The sequence below is a fragment of the Eretmochelys imbricata genome, chromosome 12 (genome assembly GCF_965152235.1).
Source record: "Eretmochelys imbricata isolate rEreImb1 chromosome 12, rEreImb1.hap1, whole genome shotgun sequence".
Classification (NCBI taxonomy): domain Eukaryota; kingdom Metazoa; phylum Chordata; order Testudines; family Cheloniidae; genus Eretmochelys; species Eretmochelys imbricata.
This window is the reverse complement of record NC_135583.1, coordinates 9,849,652-9,866,999: the sequence shown is the minus strand read 5'-3', so window position 1 is coordinate 9,866,999 and position 17,348 is coordinate 9,849,652. Positions and strand designations below refer to the sequence as shown.

The 17,348-nt window shown below is 44.8% G+C and overlaps 1 protein-coding gene across 1 annotated transcript in view; it reads left to right on the top strand.

The window, feature by feature from the left end:
- NECAB2 (N-terminal EF-hand calcium binding protein 2) overlaps positions 1–17,348 on the top strand; it is a 374,877-nt gene that overhangs the window by 293,636 nt on the left and 63,893 nt on the right. The window contains exon 6 of the mRNA XM_077831510.1: positions 2,112–2,248. Coding sequence (XP_077687636.1) covers positions 2,112–2,248 — 137 coding nt within the window. The remainder of the gene's footprint in view (positions 1–2,111; positions 2,249–17,348) is intronic.

Here is a 17,348-nt window from a genome sequence, read left to right as displayed (position 1 = left end):
TACATGCCTCTGCTGCTCCCTCTTGCAGGGGGAGGCTGGTAGGAAGTGATCCAGGGAGGGAGGTAGTTGCGTAGCACTCCAGGGTGCAGGATTCATATATAAGAATGTAACTTAAAAGACAATATTCATTCATCCCCTCTGACACATTGTCTGATGAACAGCTATTGATCACAATAAAGGTGTTTTGGGAGCAGAAAGAGACAGCAAACTGTACACAGAGAATAACCTCATGCCCAAAGGCCCCTCACTCTGAGGCCCTCCAGGAACGAGTGGACCAAGAACTAAGTTTAATTTCACTTCATGGGGAATTGGGGGGTGGAGCAAGTTGTACTCCCAGGTTGAGACCTTATATGTCAAGTGTCAGATCAAAGGAAATGAATACAGCTGGGTTGGAACTCCTTGGAGAAAGGAGGTATATTTATACTGGAAATGGTGACAGATTCTGTAACTGTATCAGCACTGCCCATGTGCCACTGAGATAAGTGATTACTGCAAGCGGGGAGAAGATGCAGACTGTTATATATGTATTTGAGTCAAATTGGGGAGATCCATGGCATACCACTGCAAGCCTATAAATCACTGTTCCAAAGGGCAGGGAAATTACAGCACCCAGTCCATTCAAGGGATTCAACGCTTGCGAGTGCTGCCTTGTCAGCACCTCTTGTGCAGCACCCCTTTCCTGTAGTGCCCATTTGCATTGCAATAAACTAATCAGGTTCCGAGGGTGACAAGTTAACAGCTGCGTTGTCTTCTTGCTCTCCGTCCCAATTAACTAACAGGAGAGGAGGGGGCTTCTGCTCTTTCCCGGGCAAATGCTGTCCCCATTGTACAGCCCTAGTACACTGGGAAATTCGCCAGGGGAGGAGGAGTCAGGATGCTTCCCATCCCAAGTCACAAGATGGCTACAGACAGAACCACCTCGAGCCGCTGCTGCAGCCTAAGGGCTACAGTAGCTCAGTTGCTTCTATGGCTGCAGGGTGCCCCTTTGAGGGAGGACAGAGGAACTGGCCCTTCCCCTGCGTGGGTTCTAGGCTGGGACAAGAAATTCCACTGCACCTTTTCTCTGTGCATAAGCACATCTGCACATCCAGTGTGGGCTCCCGAAGACCTGGCTGGGGCATAAGAACCACACCAGATGCACAAGCATCAGGGCAACTGCAGAAGGCTGGGAAGAGAGCAAAGAATAAGGAATCCACAATTGTATCTAGAGAGGCTATTATATCCATTCAGATAACTGCCCGTCAGATGGCTGCATGGATTGGAGGGGGAAGTCAAAAGAAAAAGTTTCCTGGCAGTTGAAGTAGCACCCAGAAATGACTGTTTTTACCCGCAGCAACCAGGTACTTGGAGACCCAATATGGATATACCCAGCTCATCAAACAGATGTACATTTCCTGAGTTCATTCAGTAATTTAGAAAATAGAAATATGTGGAGAAAGACTCTAGTTAATCAGAATAATGTAACTTCCCATTTTTATTTTAAATAGGTTGTTACATTATTTCAGAATTTCAGCACTTGACTAGCATAAACCAACCAGTCTCTTTCTTTTTTTTTTTCTTTTTTTTTTTTTTGCATAATCCTGTCATGAAGCTTCCATTGAACCTGGATATATAGCAATATATTTCACTGTGAACTTTCCATTCCTGGTATAACGTTTGGGCATGCCCTCAGCATTCACAGGGATGAATTTTCTGCATACCAGTGTCACACCTTGAGATGCGCAAAGTGAGATTGCCATAACCAGAGTCAGAGATGAAAGGACCACAGCATGATTATATGGACTCTTCTGTCAGCTCTCACCCCATCGCTTAGACGGACATTGCTGAGCATAATCTTACATTCCATTTATGTCCAGTGGGAGAAGGTTACCTGGGGTTTCCAAGTAAGTGGAGAATAGGGTAACCAGGTAGCAAGTGTAAAAAAAATCAGGATGGGGGCATAATAGGTGCCTGTAAGACAAAGCCCAGAATATCTGGACTGTTCCTATAAAATCGGGACATCTGGTCACTCTAGGTGAAGGGAGCAGGATTCCTGGTGGCCAGTTTCTACAGATACTTTTTCCCCCAAGTTGCTGGCACTTTATCACAGAGCTCTGCGCCTTTCTTTTTAGGTGTATGAGAGCGGGACCAACGTGGACCAGTTTGTGACCCGTTTCCTACTGAAGGAGACTGCAAACCAGATCCAGTCTCTGCTGAGCTCTGTGGAGAGTGCTGTTGATGCCATTGATGAACAAACCAGTCAGATCAGGTTGGTAATATCTTCTTGTCTTCCGCATTCCGCACCCTGCTGCTGCTCTAATAGACTAATCTGTTGTGTTTGTGAACCAGTCTTTTTTACTACCACGGTGCTGCTGGGGAATGTTTCTGTATTGCGTGTCTTGAACTGGTGTAGCCAGTTTACTTCATAGTGTATCATGGAACAAGCAGGCAAGTGAAACTAGAAGCTCAAACTAGAAATAGGAAACAAAGTTTTCATTTTGATAAGTTGGAAACATGCTTCAAAGAGTGAAAAGTGTGACGTTCACCCTTGTGCAAAGAGCTACCACCAGGAGGCCAGACACCATTTAAGACCTCAGGGCGATCCTTCCCCGTGTGCTAGGGAGAACAGCATGTGCTCCTCTCCATGGCTGGCCAGTGCTCGGGGCATGTCCTCACCGTCTCACTCCATCTCTTTCAAGGTAGCTTGTGTCCCAGCATGTGAGACAGGTCCTGAGCTCAGGAAAGCAAAGGGATTGCAGTGGATAGGCCCCTGTACTGCGAGGAAGAATGAAGGAAGAGGGGTCCATGATCCCTGCACACCCACACAAGGGCCTGCCAAATTCTGGCCATTGGGATTGCATGCAAGAACTGAGCTGTGCAAGGTAGCTTGTTTTGGTGGTGTTGGACTCTGCACATTGGCTTGGAAACTTAGCGCTACTGATGAGGACTGCACTGCAGGCATTAATCTTCCATCAGAAAAGAAATAGCATTGAAGCAGCTGCTAACACAGAACTGAATGGCACTTGCAAATAAATGTAATAAAAATGCAGGTCATGTCTGAGACCTCATCTACCTTGACAGCATCCCTTGCAGTCTGTTTATAAATAAGTAATGATTTTTAAAAAGACCTCAGGAGCTTACCCGGCATTTTGCTGAACCCAAAGCTCTTGGTAATTTTACTCTTTGCGAGGAGGCATTGGGAAATAGATCAGTCGGGAGATGGCTGTACGGCCAATAGATAGTTGATGCAAGCAGGCAAACAAAAGTGCTTTCACTCAAAGCTTCTACTTTAATTAGGCTCCAGCACTTACACATGTCCACAACAGGTTAATAGAGCACCCCAAATCACCCCCAGATTCATATTTACCCAGGGTCTTGAGGAGATCTCGAGTGGATAACTGTAGACTTCCAGCGGCCAGTCTTCTGTTTGCAGGGGAACTTGAGAGGTGTCCAAGTGTTGGAGTGGCCACCACGCTCAGATTTCTTCCTCTCTCTATATCCAATTTGTTAGTATTACGTAGCTTGCTCATCAAAATCCTGCTGAGTAGAAGGTAAGTTCAGGGTGGAGATTTCCAGCCTGTAGTTTCCAGTGTGTCAGGCAAGGGGTTTTCCATCAGTTTAACCAGCTGTATTTCACACAAGTCATAGGTAACTATTGCCAAACTTTCCATCTTGCGAAACCACATGCTTCAGAAAAACAACTCAAGTCAGGAGGGCAGAGGGTCATGTTTACTCTTCAAGGTCACTCCTTCGCCCTCCCATCCTGGTCTGTTAGTTGTGCTAAGGTTTCAGAAAGGCCTCCTTTTTGCTGCTTTCAACAAAAGCATAACAACTGGTATTCCAGTTGTGGGCAATGGTTCACACATGTTACTGGGCTTTGGGCTATCAAAACTCTGCCCCTAGAGAGCCCCAAACTAAATCTCATCCTACCTTCCTCTCGGCTTTCCTGCCCCCTTACGAATATTGAATCGTCATCCATTTTGGAAAGTTTTGGATTTAAGACTACTTCCAACTGCTATAAAACGTAATGATCTGTAATTTCTGGGAGTGCTGACCTGGCTACTCTTGAGTCAATTCAGCATGTTTCACCAACACATACTTAAAAATAGAAATTTCTTCAGGCACTCATGTGCACTGTTAGATAATCTGTGTTTCATTGCAAGCTTATTTTGCTTGGAGAACTGGTTTAAGCTAAATTGACAAAAGCTTTGCAGGCATAGGTGCAGCTACACTTGGGGGCCTTTGCTGGCTGATCACATCCTGGACCAGCATACCTATGCAAACAGAAGTCCGTAGGTAGGCACAGTCGTACTGCATGTGCAATTTGATATAAACTAACTGCTGGGTATCTGTGAGTTATCTGGGCTTGGGCGTGGCAAATGTAAGTAACTTTGGGCTCAGTGTAATTATTCACGTGGATGAAGTTACTCACCTGTGTAAGTGTTTATAGGATCAGGGCCTTAATTTGCAAGGCAGTTTCAAGGGGGAGAACTCTATTACCGAGATAAGTGTTACCTAATTTTTCATTCTCTCCTCCAGCTCTCATGGTTGAGGACTCTTGTAGTCTTCACCTTTATTGCATGTACTCCACACTGCTCTCAAAACCTCTTCATGGCTGCTTTGTGCTACTTGATCATTTTCTGTTTTTCTCTTCTAATAATTTTCCCTTTGAAAAAACAACATCCATTGAATCTAGCGACCTCAAGCCTTTTCTCCTAACACACTCGCATAAGTGTGTCTCTCTATCTCTGTTTTTTTGGCCCCATTCTCTGAAACCCAGAAGACTTTGTCTCAGTTCCTCGTTCTCTTTTCATTTCCCTTCAATTGGAAGGTTCCCAGTCTTGAGAGAGAGGAGGAGACTCCCTGCCCTTCATTTCTACCCGAGAGAATCAGAGTGAGACGCTGACGTTGTATTTAAAATGTCCGTCATTTGTGTGAATCTCTTTGGTCGTTGACTATAGCTGTAAGATGTTATGACTTGTAGCCACATATGTGTAGCTTTTAGTGGGAAATTCTGTGAGCTGTCTCCCGTCTGTTGCATAGCTATCCATTATGGCATTCTGCACCTTCGTCCAAAACATCTGGTACAGGCCACTGGATACTAGGGCCAAAATAGCCATTGGTCTGACCCAGTCTGCTATTTCCTATGTTGCTGTGTTTCTCTATTGCCAGGCAAAGGAAATCACATGATAGACTCAACTAATAAAAGTAAATACTTAGCATTTATCTAGTGTTTTGTATCTTCAGTGCGTTATACAAATATTTAATTCAGTTATTCCGAAATACTTCAGTGAGCGTTCAAAGCTGGAACAGCCTACAGTAACTTGCCCACGGCCACCCAGCAAGTCATCGGTGGATCCAAGATTATAATCTGGCTCCCAGTTCCTTGCTAGAATATGTTGCATCTCTTGAGGCATTTTTTGGTGTTATAGATGTGCATAAATGGGAAGTTTCTACCCACTCATTTTAAGATGCCTCTGGATCCCTTAAACAGATCAGAAGAGGCCTTTTGAGGGCCAGAAGGGGGCAAATTGACAGACATTTTGGATGTTGCAATGGAAGAGGTTTTGGATAAAGATGTGAAAAGCAGACTGTTCTGGATCTCTATAAGAGGTTATGAAAAGGGCGAACCCTCCAGGAACCAGCCTATATCTGTTCTGGTGCAAATTACCCCACTTACTACCTTTAGTGAAGGGTTTACCTTGAAGAGTAACATACAGATACTGAACCAGATGCTCAGCTGGGGTAAATCGGCATCGTTCCATCTGAAAACAGTGGTAGCATCTAAAGACCCCTACTAAAGATAACAAAATGTGTTAAATAAAAACACACAGTAAGGGACAGTCTCTACCCCAAAGAGCTTACAGTCTAAATGGACAAGACCAACACAGGGTGAGAGGGGAAATAGCGGAGTGTGTGTGTCAGGAGGTAGTGCATCCCATAGTTCTCCACTCTCACAGGATTTGGCTTTTATGGATTCTTGTTGTTATTTTATGAATGGGAAACTGAGGCACCGTGATGCAGACGCTTCCTCAAGGTCAAATGCCTTATCATGGCTCTTCCATTGACTTGCACTACAGAGAAGGGTAAAGCCTTCTTCAATGAAAACACCCTTCTGTTTGCCTTACTATATTCTTCTCTTCTGGCCCACTGGGCTTCAGAATTACTGCCAAGCAGTATTACTAACTACACAGTATATGGGAATCACTTGCACTATTGCTAAACTGCAGCTGCCCCTCAACTCAGGCTCCCTCATGCTCAATTAACTTTAGTGACCAAATTCAGATGTGGTGCATAGCAGGGATTAAATTATATGTAGACTGGTGGGGTGTGAGTTTCAGGGATGCAAGTTGAAGGGTAGATGTACACTGGAGCTGGAGGGTGTAATTGCCAGCTCAAGGAGACATACCCAAGCTAACTCTGATTGAGCTAGCACACTAAAAATAGACAAGTGGGTGTGGCAGCATAAGTGGTGAGAGGGAGCTAGCTGTCCCGAGTATGTACCTAGTGTCTCGGGTGGCATTGTCCTCAAGGCAGCTAGCACTTCCCATTGGTATTTTTAGCCGGTATGTCTCCTTGAGCTGGAAATTATACTTCCCAGCTCCAGAGCAGAAGTACCCTAAGTAAATCTGGACGGACTCTAGGAGCCTATGTGGGTAGAACATACACCTTGAGGGTGGCAGAAGAAGGTTGCAAGTTCCACTTTCTTGGGCAGCCTCTAGGCTTTGCTTGGGCTCAGCTTGACTTCATTGGGTTCTCGTCTGAATGTTGCCTGGTAAATCTACCAGCTCAGCATTGTTTATTAACTTCTAAGAAAACCTCTACTTAATGTCAGTGCTCATAGCCAGCAATCCCTGCAATCCCCGCCAGACCACTGAGGCTGGTTTTTGTCCCAGAAATCACAGCATGGATATTTCATACTCTTCTTTAATTTATTTCCCTCTGCAGTGACCTCTGGTCTTCTGATGTGCTAATAAGTATGATCCAATGTAAAAATGGCTGAGGAGGCCATTATCTGAGGTGCCATATAAGTCATGGAGAGGGGGTGTAGGAAGAGAGACCAAGAGCATCATGCCAGTGAGTTGGTAGCACTGATAGGTACCGATACCCTACAAATTCTTATGCAGTTCAGCACATGGCAGGATCAGGCCATAAAAAAATTACTCTTAAATCCTGGGCAGGAGTTTTTCGTAATCTGCATAGCACAGTGTAGTGCTCTCTGTCCTGAAAGTAAAAGATGGAGGACAAGAAGGGTTTCAGGTTTTCTTTTTTAAAGTATAAGTAAAGACAAATATAAGAGAGACCGAATATAATCACAGCCCGAAACTTAACATAGAAAGTCCCTGGGTGTCAATGTCATGCATCTCCATGGAGTAATGAGCTCACTTACTGTAACCAAAACAGGTTGCCATAGAAACTGTATTGGGGAAATCAGAAGCTCTTTTCTCCTGATACATATAAAAGCCAGCAGGGTGAGAAGATGTGAGGGGGGGGCAGATTTTTTTTCAATCTGTTGAAGATTTATAGGACTGAGATACTGTTTCAAATGTTTTAAATGAGACCGCTATTTATTCATTTTAAAGCAGGGAAAACTGCCCTTCAATAAAATAGTGTTTTAAAACTCCTGCTTTATTTAATTTTTGAGCAATATTTCTGCCACAGTAAACTTATCAGGTTTCAGAGTAACAGCCGTGTTAGTCTGTATTCGCAAAAAGAAAAGGAGTACTTGTGGCACCTTAGAGACTAACCAATTTATTTGAGCATGAGCTTTCGTGAGCTACAGCTCACTTCATCAGATGCATACCGTGGAAACTGCAGCAGACTTTATATATACACAGAGAATATGAAACAATACCTCCTCCCACCCCACTGTCCTGCTGGTAATAGCTTATCTAAAGTAATCATCAGGTTAGGCCATTTCCAGCACAAATCCAGGTTTTCTCACCCTCCACCCCCCCACACAAATTCACTCTCCTGCTGGCAAAGGAGGTGCTGTTGTCATCATGAATAGGTCGGAATATGAGCAAGAGGCTGCTCGGCAGCTCTCCAACACGAGTTTCTACAAGCCATTACCCTATGATCCCACTGAGAGTTACCAAAAGCAACTACAGCATTTGCTCAAGAAACTTCCTGAAAAAGCACAAGATCAAATCCGCACAGACACACCCCTGGAACCCCGACCTGGGATATTCTATCTACTACCCAAGATCCATAAACCTGGAACTCCTGGGCGCCCCATCATTTCAGGCATTGGCACCCTGATAGCAGGATTGTCTGACTATGTAGACTCCCTCCTCAGGCCCTACGCTACCAGCACTCCCAGCTACCTTCGAGACACCACTGACTTCCTGAGGAAACTACAATCCATTGGTGATCTTCCTGATAACACCATCCTGGTCACTATGGATGTAGAAGCCCTCTACACCAACATTCCACACAAAGATGGACTACAAGCCGTCAGGAACACTATCCCCGATAATGTCACGGCTAACCTAGTGGCTGAACTTTGTGACTTTGTCCTTACCCATAACTATTTCACATTTGGGGATAATGTATACCTTCAGATCAGCGGCACTGCTATGGGTACCCGCATGGCCCCACAGTATGCCAACATTTTTATGGCTGATTTAGAACAACGCTTCCTCAGCTCTCGTCCCCTAAAGCCCCTACTCTACTTGTGCTATATTGATGACATCTTCATCATCTGGACCCATGGAAAAGAAGCCCTTGAGGAATTCCACCATGATTTCAACAATTTCCATCCCACCACCAACCTCAGCCTGGTCCAGTCCACACAAGAGATCCACTTCCTGGACACTACAGTGCTAATAAACAATGGTCACATAAACACCACCCTATACCGGAAACCTACTGACCGCTATTCCTACCTGCATGCCTCCAGCTTTCACCCTGACCACACCACACGATCCATCGTCTACAGCCAAGCTCTGCGATACAACCGCATTTGCTCCAACCCCTCAGACAGAGACAAACACCTACAAGACCTACCTGAAAGGGGGTTCCAAAGAGGATGGCTCTAGACTGTTCTCAATGGTAGCAGATGACAGAACAAGGAGTAATGGTCTCAAGTTGCAGTGGGGGAGGTTTAGATTGGATATTAGGAAAAACTTTTTCACTAAGAGGGTGGTGAAACACTGGAATGCGTTGCCTAGGGAGGTGGTAGAATCTCCTTCCTTGGAAGTTTTTAAGGTCAGGCTTGACAAAGCCCTGGCTGGGATGATTTAACTGGGAATTGGTCCTGCTTCGAGCAGGGGGTTGGACTAGATGACCTTCAGGGGTCCCTTCCAACCCTGATATTCTATGATTCTATGATTCTATGATTCTAAGATCTCTGTCAAGCTTTCTTACAACTACAATACCCACCTGCGGAAGTAAAGAAACAGATTGATAGAGCCAGAAGAGTTCCCAGAAGTTACCTACTACAGGACAGGCCTAACAAAGAAAATAACAGAATGCCACTAGCCGTCACCTTCAGCCCCCAACTAAAACCCCTCCAACGCATTATTAAGGATCTACAACCTATCCTAAAGGATGACCCAACACTCTCACAAATCTTGGGAGACAGGCCAGTCCTTGCCTACAGACAGCCCCGCAACCTGAAGCAAATACTCACCAACAACCACATACCACACAACAGAACCACTAACCCAGGAACTTATCCTTGCAACAAAGCCCGTTGCCAGTTGTGCCCACATATCTATTCAGGGGACACCATCACAGGGCCTAATAACATCAGCCACACTATCAGAGGCTCGTTCACCTGCACATCCACCAATGTGATTTATGCCGTCATGTGCCAGCAATGCCCCTCTGCCATGTACATTGGTCAAACTGGACAGTCTCTACGTAAAAGAATAAATGGACACAAATCAGATGTCAAGAATTATAACATTCATAAACCAGTCGGAGAACACTTCAATCTCTCTGGTCACGCAATCACAGACATGAAGGTCGCTATCTTAAAAGAAAAAAACTTCAAATCCAGACTCCAGCTAGAAACTGCTGAATTGGAATTCATTTGCAAATTGGATACTATTAATTTAGGCTTAAATAGAGACTGGGAGTGGCTAAGTCATTATGCAAGGTAGCCTATTTCCTCTTGTTTTTTCCTACCCCCCCCCCCCCCGATGTTCTGGTTTAACTTGGATTTAAACTTGGAGAGTGGTCAGTTTGGATGAGCTATTACCAGCAGGAGAGTGAGTCTGTGTGTGTATGGGGGTGGGTTTTTGGAGGGGGGTGAGGGAGTGAGAGAACCTGGATTTTTGCAGGAAATGGCCTAACTTGATTATCATGCACATTGTGTAAAGAGTTGTCACTTTGGATGAGCTATCACCAGCAGGAGAGTGAATTTGTGTGGGGGGGTGGAGGGTGAGAAATTCCTGGATTTGTGCTGGAAATGGCCTAACCTGATGATTACTTTAGATAAGCTATTACCAGCAGGACAGTGGGGTGGGAGGAGGTATTGTTTCATATTCTCTGTGTATATATAAAGTCTGCTGCAGTTTCCACGGTATGCATCTGATGAAGTGAGCTGTAGCTCACGAAAGCTCATGCTCAAATAAATTGGTTAGTCTCTAAGGTGCCACAAGTACTCCTTTTCTTTTTAGTAAACTTATCAGTAATTGAGATGTCCAGTTGCAGATACCCTGTTCCAACCATTACTCTGAGCGTACGACTAAATCAGTGTAAGAAACGTAAAAGCCAAAGGATATTGGGTCAGTTTCATCTCGGCTGCAGCTTCCGCTGAAATCATTTCTGTACTCCAGGGATGTATTTGTCCTTGTATTTTTTACGAATCCCTCCACACATAGACAGTTATCTCTTCATATTTGGTCACCCAGTGAAGGTTAGTACATGAGCTGCAATACAAATGGGTTTCTAATGCCAGGATTCTACATGTGTGAATAGATAATAAAGAGGAAATTATTCAAACGCAAAGGGCAATATTTTTCTCTTGTATTTCCATGGAGCTCCGTTGGCATGTAGAGAGAGCAGAGCCGAATAGCTAAGTCAAGGTGCACAATGATGACCAGAGGGGAGCATTTTGTTCTAAATTTGTTCTAAATTTCCAATTCTTTGAGTCACTTGGAGAAAATCAGTTAATGCTTATGGATGTTGAAAGGCTAAAATATTCCCTAGTTTACATTTCACTTCTTGGTCCATTTGGTTGCAGGACTACAGGTGTACAAATATGCACCTATCACCTGTTTTTCAAAGTACCTGCAACTCCAGTTCATTTGAATGGAAGCTACCAGTGCTTAGCACCTCTGAAAATCAGGCCACTACTTAGCCCAACACAATCTTATGTATGTTCGCAAATTTGGGATCTGCACTGGCACACAAGAGAGAGCAAAGTATGTTTGACCGTAAAACAAATACGTGCCTGCCTTCTAACTGAACAATAGGTTGGCACTTTGACTGTAAACAACAGGTCCCATCTTTTAATGAGTACAGATTCTTATATTGAGAATCAGAGCGTTGATGGTTTGGCAGATCAGAATGGGAGCCTTCAGCAAAGGGATGAACACCTTGTGATAAAAGAGTTTAAAGTCAATCTCACTCATTGTAGAAATGTGGGGGCATCAGCATTTCATGCCTGGTTGCCTTCAATGAATAGACGAGATTATTTAATTTTTTCCTTTTTATGGTTTTTAATGTAAATATGGCACGTGTTAGCACCAACCGAGATGAAAACTGGCTTTGTGAGGGTCAGATGTTCTCCGGCACATTCTGTTGTCATGCTGGCAGTATTCAGATGCTGCAAATTAAAACAAGAGTACCTGCTGGGTGCAGAATGCTAAAATAAAGTCTCTTGCAGTTTTGGAAGCAGTGCAATTTGTGGGACATAGTCATTCAGAAACTCATTTTCCTGTGCTTTGGGTAACAAACTTTTGGGTTAAATTTTCTGTTGTTTTTGCTTGTCTATCCCCTTCCCCTCTTTGTGTCTTTCCTTCTCTACAGCAGCCCCACTCACACCAGCATTTATTTATTCAGCATATGCAATCTGGTCAAGCCAAAACACAGTGTTCTTATCAATGATGTTCAAGGCAGGAAGATCTCCAGGAAATAGAGTAATTCTGCAGTCCTCAACACTATGTGTCATGGTTTGTGGCTGCCCACATTGAGATAATGGATTGTCTCTAAAACGCTACAAAAATTCCACTGCAGCACAAATTCCATGTCTGGTATGAAACCAGTTTGGAAGTCTCCATTGCCTTTGCGGTAAATCAAACCTGGGTTGACACTGAGTGAGATCCGAGACAAGATAATTATTTGTCACTTTCTCTGTGGACCATGAAGCATGTCACATGTCCTTTACCGTAAATCCCTCACCCAATAAACTTATTCACAACGGGTGACGTGAGGGCAAATGACCATATGGTGCATTAAACAAGTCTTTAATTAGCAGTAGATGTGGCATATCACACAATTTTGTCACGAAATTGCTACGCTTTCCTCTCTGTGAGCACTGGGTGAAGCAATCTTGCAGAGAACCAGTAACCATGGTAGAGGAAAAGATTTAAGTGTGCCTGAAGTAATATGCATGGTGGAATTAAGTTGTGTGTTGATCCTCATTGTGTGAGACAAGCGAACCCACGCTGGAGCACAATACTCTGCCGATGGGTAACAGAGTGCCAAGGCTGAAGTGCATAACATTTGTGTTTTGGTGCCCCATGTCGTTCTGGCCAGTTTTCCAAGCAGGTTGTTGCGTGTTTTGACCTTAGTCACTGTCTTTGTAAGATGATCACAATATATAAGAGGTTTGTCCAATGTGACCCCTCGATAAACTGGGTGTGAATCATGCTTTATTTGCTGACCATTGAGAACTGTGTTCAGGTCTCTGCCCGCTTGTGCATGATGTAAGTGGAAGACACTTGACGCAATCTTACTTCCACTTGATACCATGGAATATCAGGGTTGGAAGGGACCTCAGAAGGTCATCTAGTCCAACCCCCTGCTCGAAGCAGGACCAATCCCCAACTAAATCATCCCAGCCAGAACTCTATCAAGCCTGACCTTAAAAACTTCAAAGGAAGGAGATTCCACCACCTCCCTAGGTAACGCATTCCAGTGCTTCACCACCCTCCTCGTGAAAATGTTTTTCCTAATATCCAACCTAAATCTCCCCCACTGCAACTTGAGACCATTACTCCTCATTCTGTCATCTGCTACCGCTGAAAACAGTCTAGATCCATCCTCTTTGGAACCCCCTTTCAAGTAGTTGAAAGCAGCTATCAAATCCCCCCTCATTCTTCTCTTCCGCAAACTAAACAATCCCAGTTCCCTCAGCCTCTCCTCATAAGTCATGTGTTCCAGTCCCCTAATCATTTTTGTTGCCCTCCGTTGCCAACAATAATGGACCATAGCCACCATATTTGCGTTCAGAACACTCTCAAGTATATCAAAGAAGTGTGACTGAGTGCCAAGGCATATGTCGTCCACATAGACAAACTTGCGAGACCCAGTAGGTCATCTGAATATAAGTCGAATAACATTGGGTGGGGAGGAGGGCATTCATCTGGTGCCTCCAAGCACTTGTTCTATCACCAATATGCACACGGAATTGGCGATTTCTGAAAAAACAGAGGAATCACACATATTAACCAACTTGGTATGGTTCTAAACAATTTCAGCTAAAGGCCCATGTACCAGACCATATCGTGTGGTGTTGTCAGGTCAAGGAAGACTGAACCAGTCTTCAGCTTATGTTGGAATCCATTTCAGATGAAAGTTGTAAGTGCCAGCACTCAATCACATGTACTGTGACTGCAGCGAAAGCCAGCTTGCTCTGGTGCCAGCATGCCTTCCACAGATGGTGAAATTCTTTGCAAAATCAGGTGCTTAAGCATCTTGAAGCAGATGCTTAGAAGTGAAATTGGTCTATAACTCGAAGGCAACTGTTGGTCTTTCCCAGGTTTCAGCAAAGCAATGACCTTCGCTGGGCGCCATATTCTAGGCAGTCTGGATTCCCACAGAACTCTGCTGAAAAACCGAATGAGCCATTCCCGAGCGCGAGGACCCAATATCAAATAAGATTCTAGCAGTAAGAAACAAAATCAAAGGAGTTTAGTTTGTTTCTCCTTCCTTTTTCTCCTTCTCCTTTGCTGCTGTGATTTTCATTTTGTTGTTGCCATCAGGGTCCAACTGAAAGATATGTCCATCAAATTGCTTAATAGGTAGGATAGAGTAATTCTACATTTGCAGGCAGACTTCATGCATCACCTCCCTGGAAGCTTGGAAGGAAAGTAAATTTGCATGTCAGCTTGGGTTACTTTATTTGCAAATGTACTACGGATGTGGAGGGTGCTGGATTAATAGCTTTAGAAAATGAAATCCTGTAATTAGTACAAAAATAGGTACAGCATGGTCAACAGCAGGACCACATTTTTCCCTACTGCCCTGCCAGTGTGCCTAGCTTTGCCCAGTCCCAAGTGTAATATAGAGAAGCTACTATATTCTGTTTTACACCTGGCTATGCATGGCCCTAGGGGGTTGTTCTGGCAGCTAGATAGAGTATCACTGGAACGGAGGGATGCTCCAGCCATATGCATCGCCTCCCAGACACACCACTTGTACTAGCAGCTGGGAAGGGGATGAGGAGCTGGTGCATTGTCCTGTGCCACCAGAGGGAAGTGTCAGGGAGCCTGCTCTACCATGCTGAAGGCAGCTTTGTGTCAAGGGACTGGTGCTAAGGAGACTTGACTAGAGTTACCATACGTCTGGGTTTTCCCGGACATGACCTCTGTGTTGGCAGATTTTTCAAATAAGAGGAAATGTTTGGGATTTTTCCCTGTGGAGCCAACGTTGCAGCTCAAAGAGCTGTCTCTGCACCCCGATTGGTCCCTCCCCGGCATCCGCAGTTGCTGGATCCCACCCATCCTAGCCTGCTCCTCCAGGTAAGAGGAGCTGCCGCAGGGCCTCAGAGCCCGACCAGGAGGGGTGACAGGGCCAGGGCCTGGATCCCTGCCCTGGGGAGAGGAAGAGCCCCACGGGAAGGAACTGACCGGGCTGGTGCTGCATCCAGGCCTGCGCCAGCCACCTTACCACCATGGCAGGGAGCATGGCACTGCCCCCACCTCGAGAGTGAGGCTGCAGGTGTCCCCTCCAGCACCCCCAAACACCCCCTCCCAGTACACACACACACACCCTCCAGCACTCTCCTAAACACCTTCTCCCAGTACACACACTCCTCCAGCACCCCTCCCAGTACACACACTCCTCCAGCACCCCTCCCAGTACACACACACCCCTCCACCACCCCCAAATACCCTCTCCCAGTACACACACTCCTCCAGCACCCCTCCCAGTACACACACACACCCCTCCACACACCCCCTCCACCACCCCCAAATACCCTCTCCCAGTACACACACCCCTCCAGCACTCTCCTAAATACCCTCTCCCAGTACACACACCCCTCCAGCACTCTCCTAAATACCCTCTCCCAGTACACACACTCCTCCAGCACCCCTACCAGTACACACACACCCCTCCACACACCCCCTCCACCACCCCCAAATACCCTCTCCCAGTACACACACTCCTCCAGCACCCCTCCCAGTACACACACACACACACACACCCCTCCACCACCCCAAAATGCCTCCTCCCAATACAACACACACACACCTTCACCACCCCCAAATACCCCCTCCCAGTACACACATACCCTCCAGTTCTACCCCCAGCCCTGGCAGTGTCCTTTGTTTGGGAACTTGAAATATGGCGACCCTAGACTTGAGAGGCATGAGAATCAGGCCCTAGATACGACAGATTGTAGTATTTTCTACTGTTCCCTTTCCCATTTGTTTGGCAAAAGTTTTCTATCATCTCAACACCTAGCTGTGTGAAGCTTTCTTGGATGCTGACTTCATGAACTCTCACTCATTCACACCCCTACTAGCTTCTCTATTCCAAGTTTGTAACATTAAATATTTGGCAATTGCACCAGAGACTAAACTAATCTGTCTTTAGCCAGGGATGCTGAAAATGCACACCTGCTAATTACCAAAAGCTCACATCCTGCCTTGCATTTTCAGCAAATGAGTTAAAGAATCAGGTTTCTTTCAGCCTAATTGCACTTGCAACCTATTTTGCTAATATGAATAAAGGCTCTAACTGGGCAATGCAGTACAAAATTCAGATACCAGAAGATGTGTGCACACAACAGAAAGTGTTGTTGCCTGGGTTTAGGTAGCTCAGATGAGATCTTGCAACATTTTCCCCGGTCAGGTGGGAACATTGTTAATTTCCATGACTAAATCCAGAATTCCTCTCTGTCAATTTGGAAGCCACGTAATGGCCTTCAGCAAAGCATTTTATAATGCACACTATGAAATGTGGGTAAGCACTGGAGCTCAGTGGACACAATGCTGAGGAAATGAGTCTTCAGATAGAGCAATCAGAGATCACTGAAGACATCATTTTCATTTATATGCCTGTGTACGAGCCCCATATGTAAAGTTGTTTTCTTATTGTTGTATGCTAAGGAGATTTCAATAATAATCCAAAAAAAAATGTCTGAGTAAATTATCTCACTATTCTGTATAAAATCGCAGAGATGATCTAAAAATTATATAGAGGGCTATAAAATGAAGTCCAACAGCAAAGATACCAAGAGACACATCATTACGCATTTTAAAAAATTTCCGTCTCTTCTTGCCTAATATCCTGAATATTGACAGGGTATTATTTAGGGACTGACAGTGGAATTATTCAACACATTGTAATCACGTGTATCTTTTGGTACCCTTGCCATTGTTCTCTATTTTTAACTAGTGTCTGCTTTTGGGACCATCTGTCAGATGCATTTGTCATCCCCCTATAGAAATCTTGAAATATCAAGGATATAGTAGCTGATCTCAGGGACAATAGCAGGCTGGAAATTGCTCCCTTGACAATTAACTCTGCTCCATGTCTGGTTGTATTCCCTTTTACAGACTAACAACTTCAAGGTGGCAGTAGACCATTATCAGAGTTGAAATATCCACAGCGGCCTGCGTGTTTCAATTTATGATACACTGATTTCAGTGCATGGTGCGTGCATTTCAATTACATTCTGGCTAGAATTTGTAAAAGAGCTTAGCTCCCATTTAGGGACCAAATTAGGTGGCCAGATTTTGAGCCTGTTGAATGCTGGGTTCTGTTGAAAATTTGACCGTAAGTGTCACAATGGGAGGTGATGGATGTTCAGCACTTCAAAATCTGCTCATTGTTTAGTTGTTTAAGTGTGAGCTGAGCTCTGCTGAAAATCTGGCCTGGATTGTGGGGTGCTGAGCAGTTGAAAATTTGACACATGATCTACATGATATATCACCAGAAAGTATCTATTATGTCTTGAACAGCCT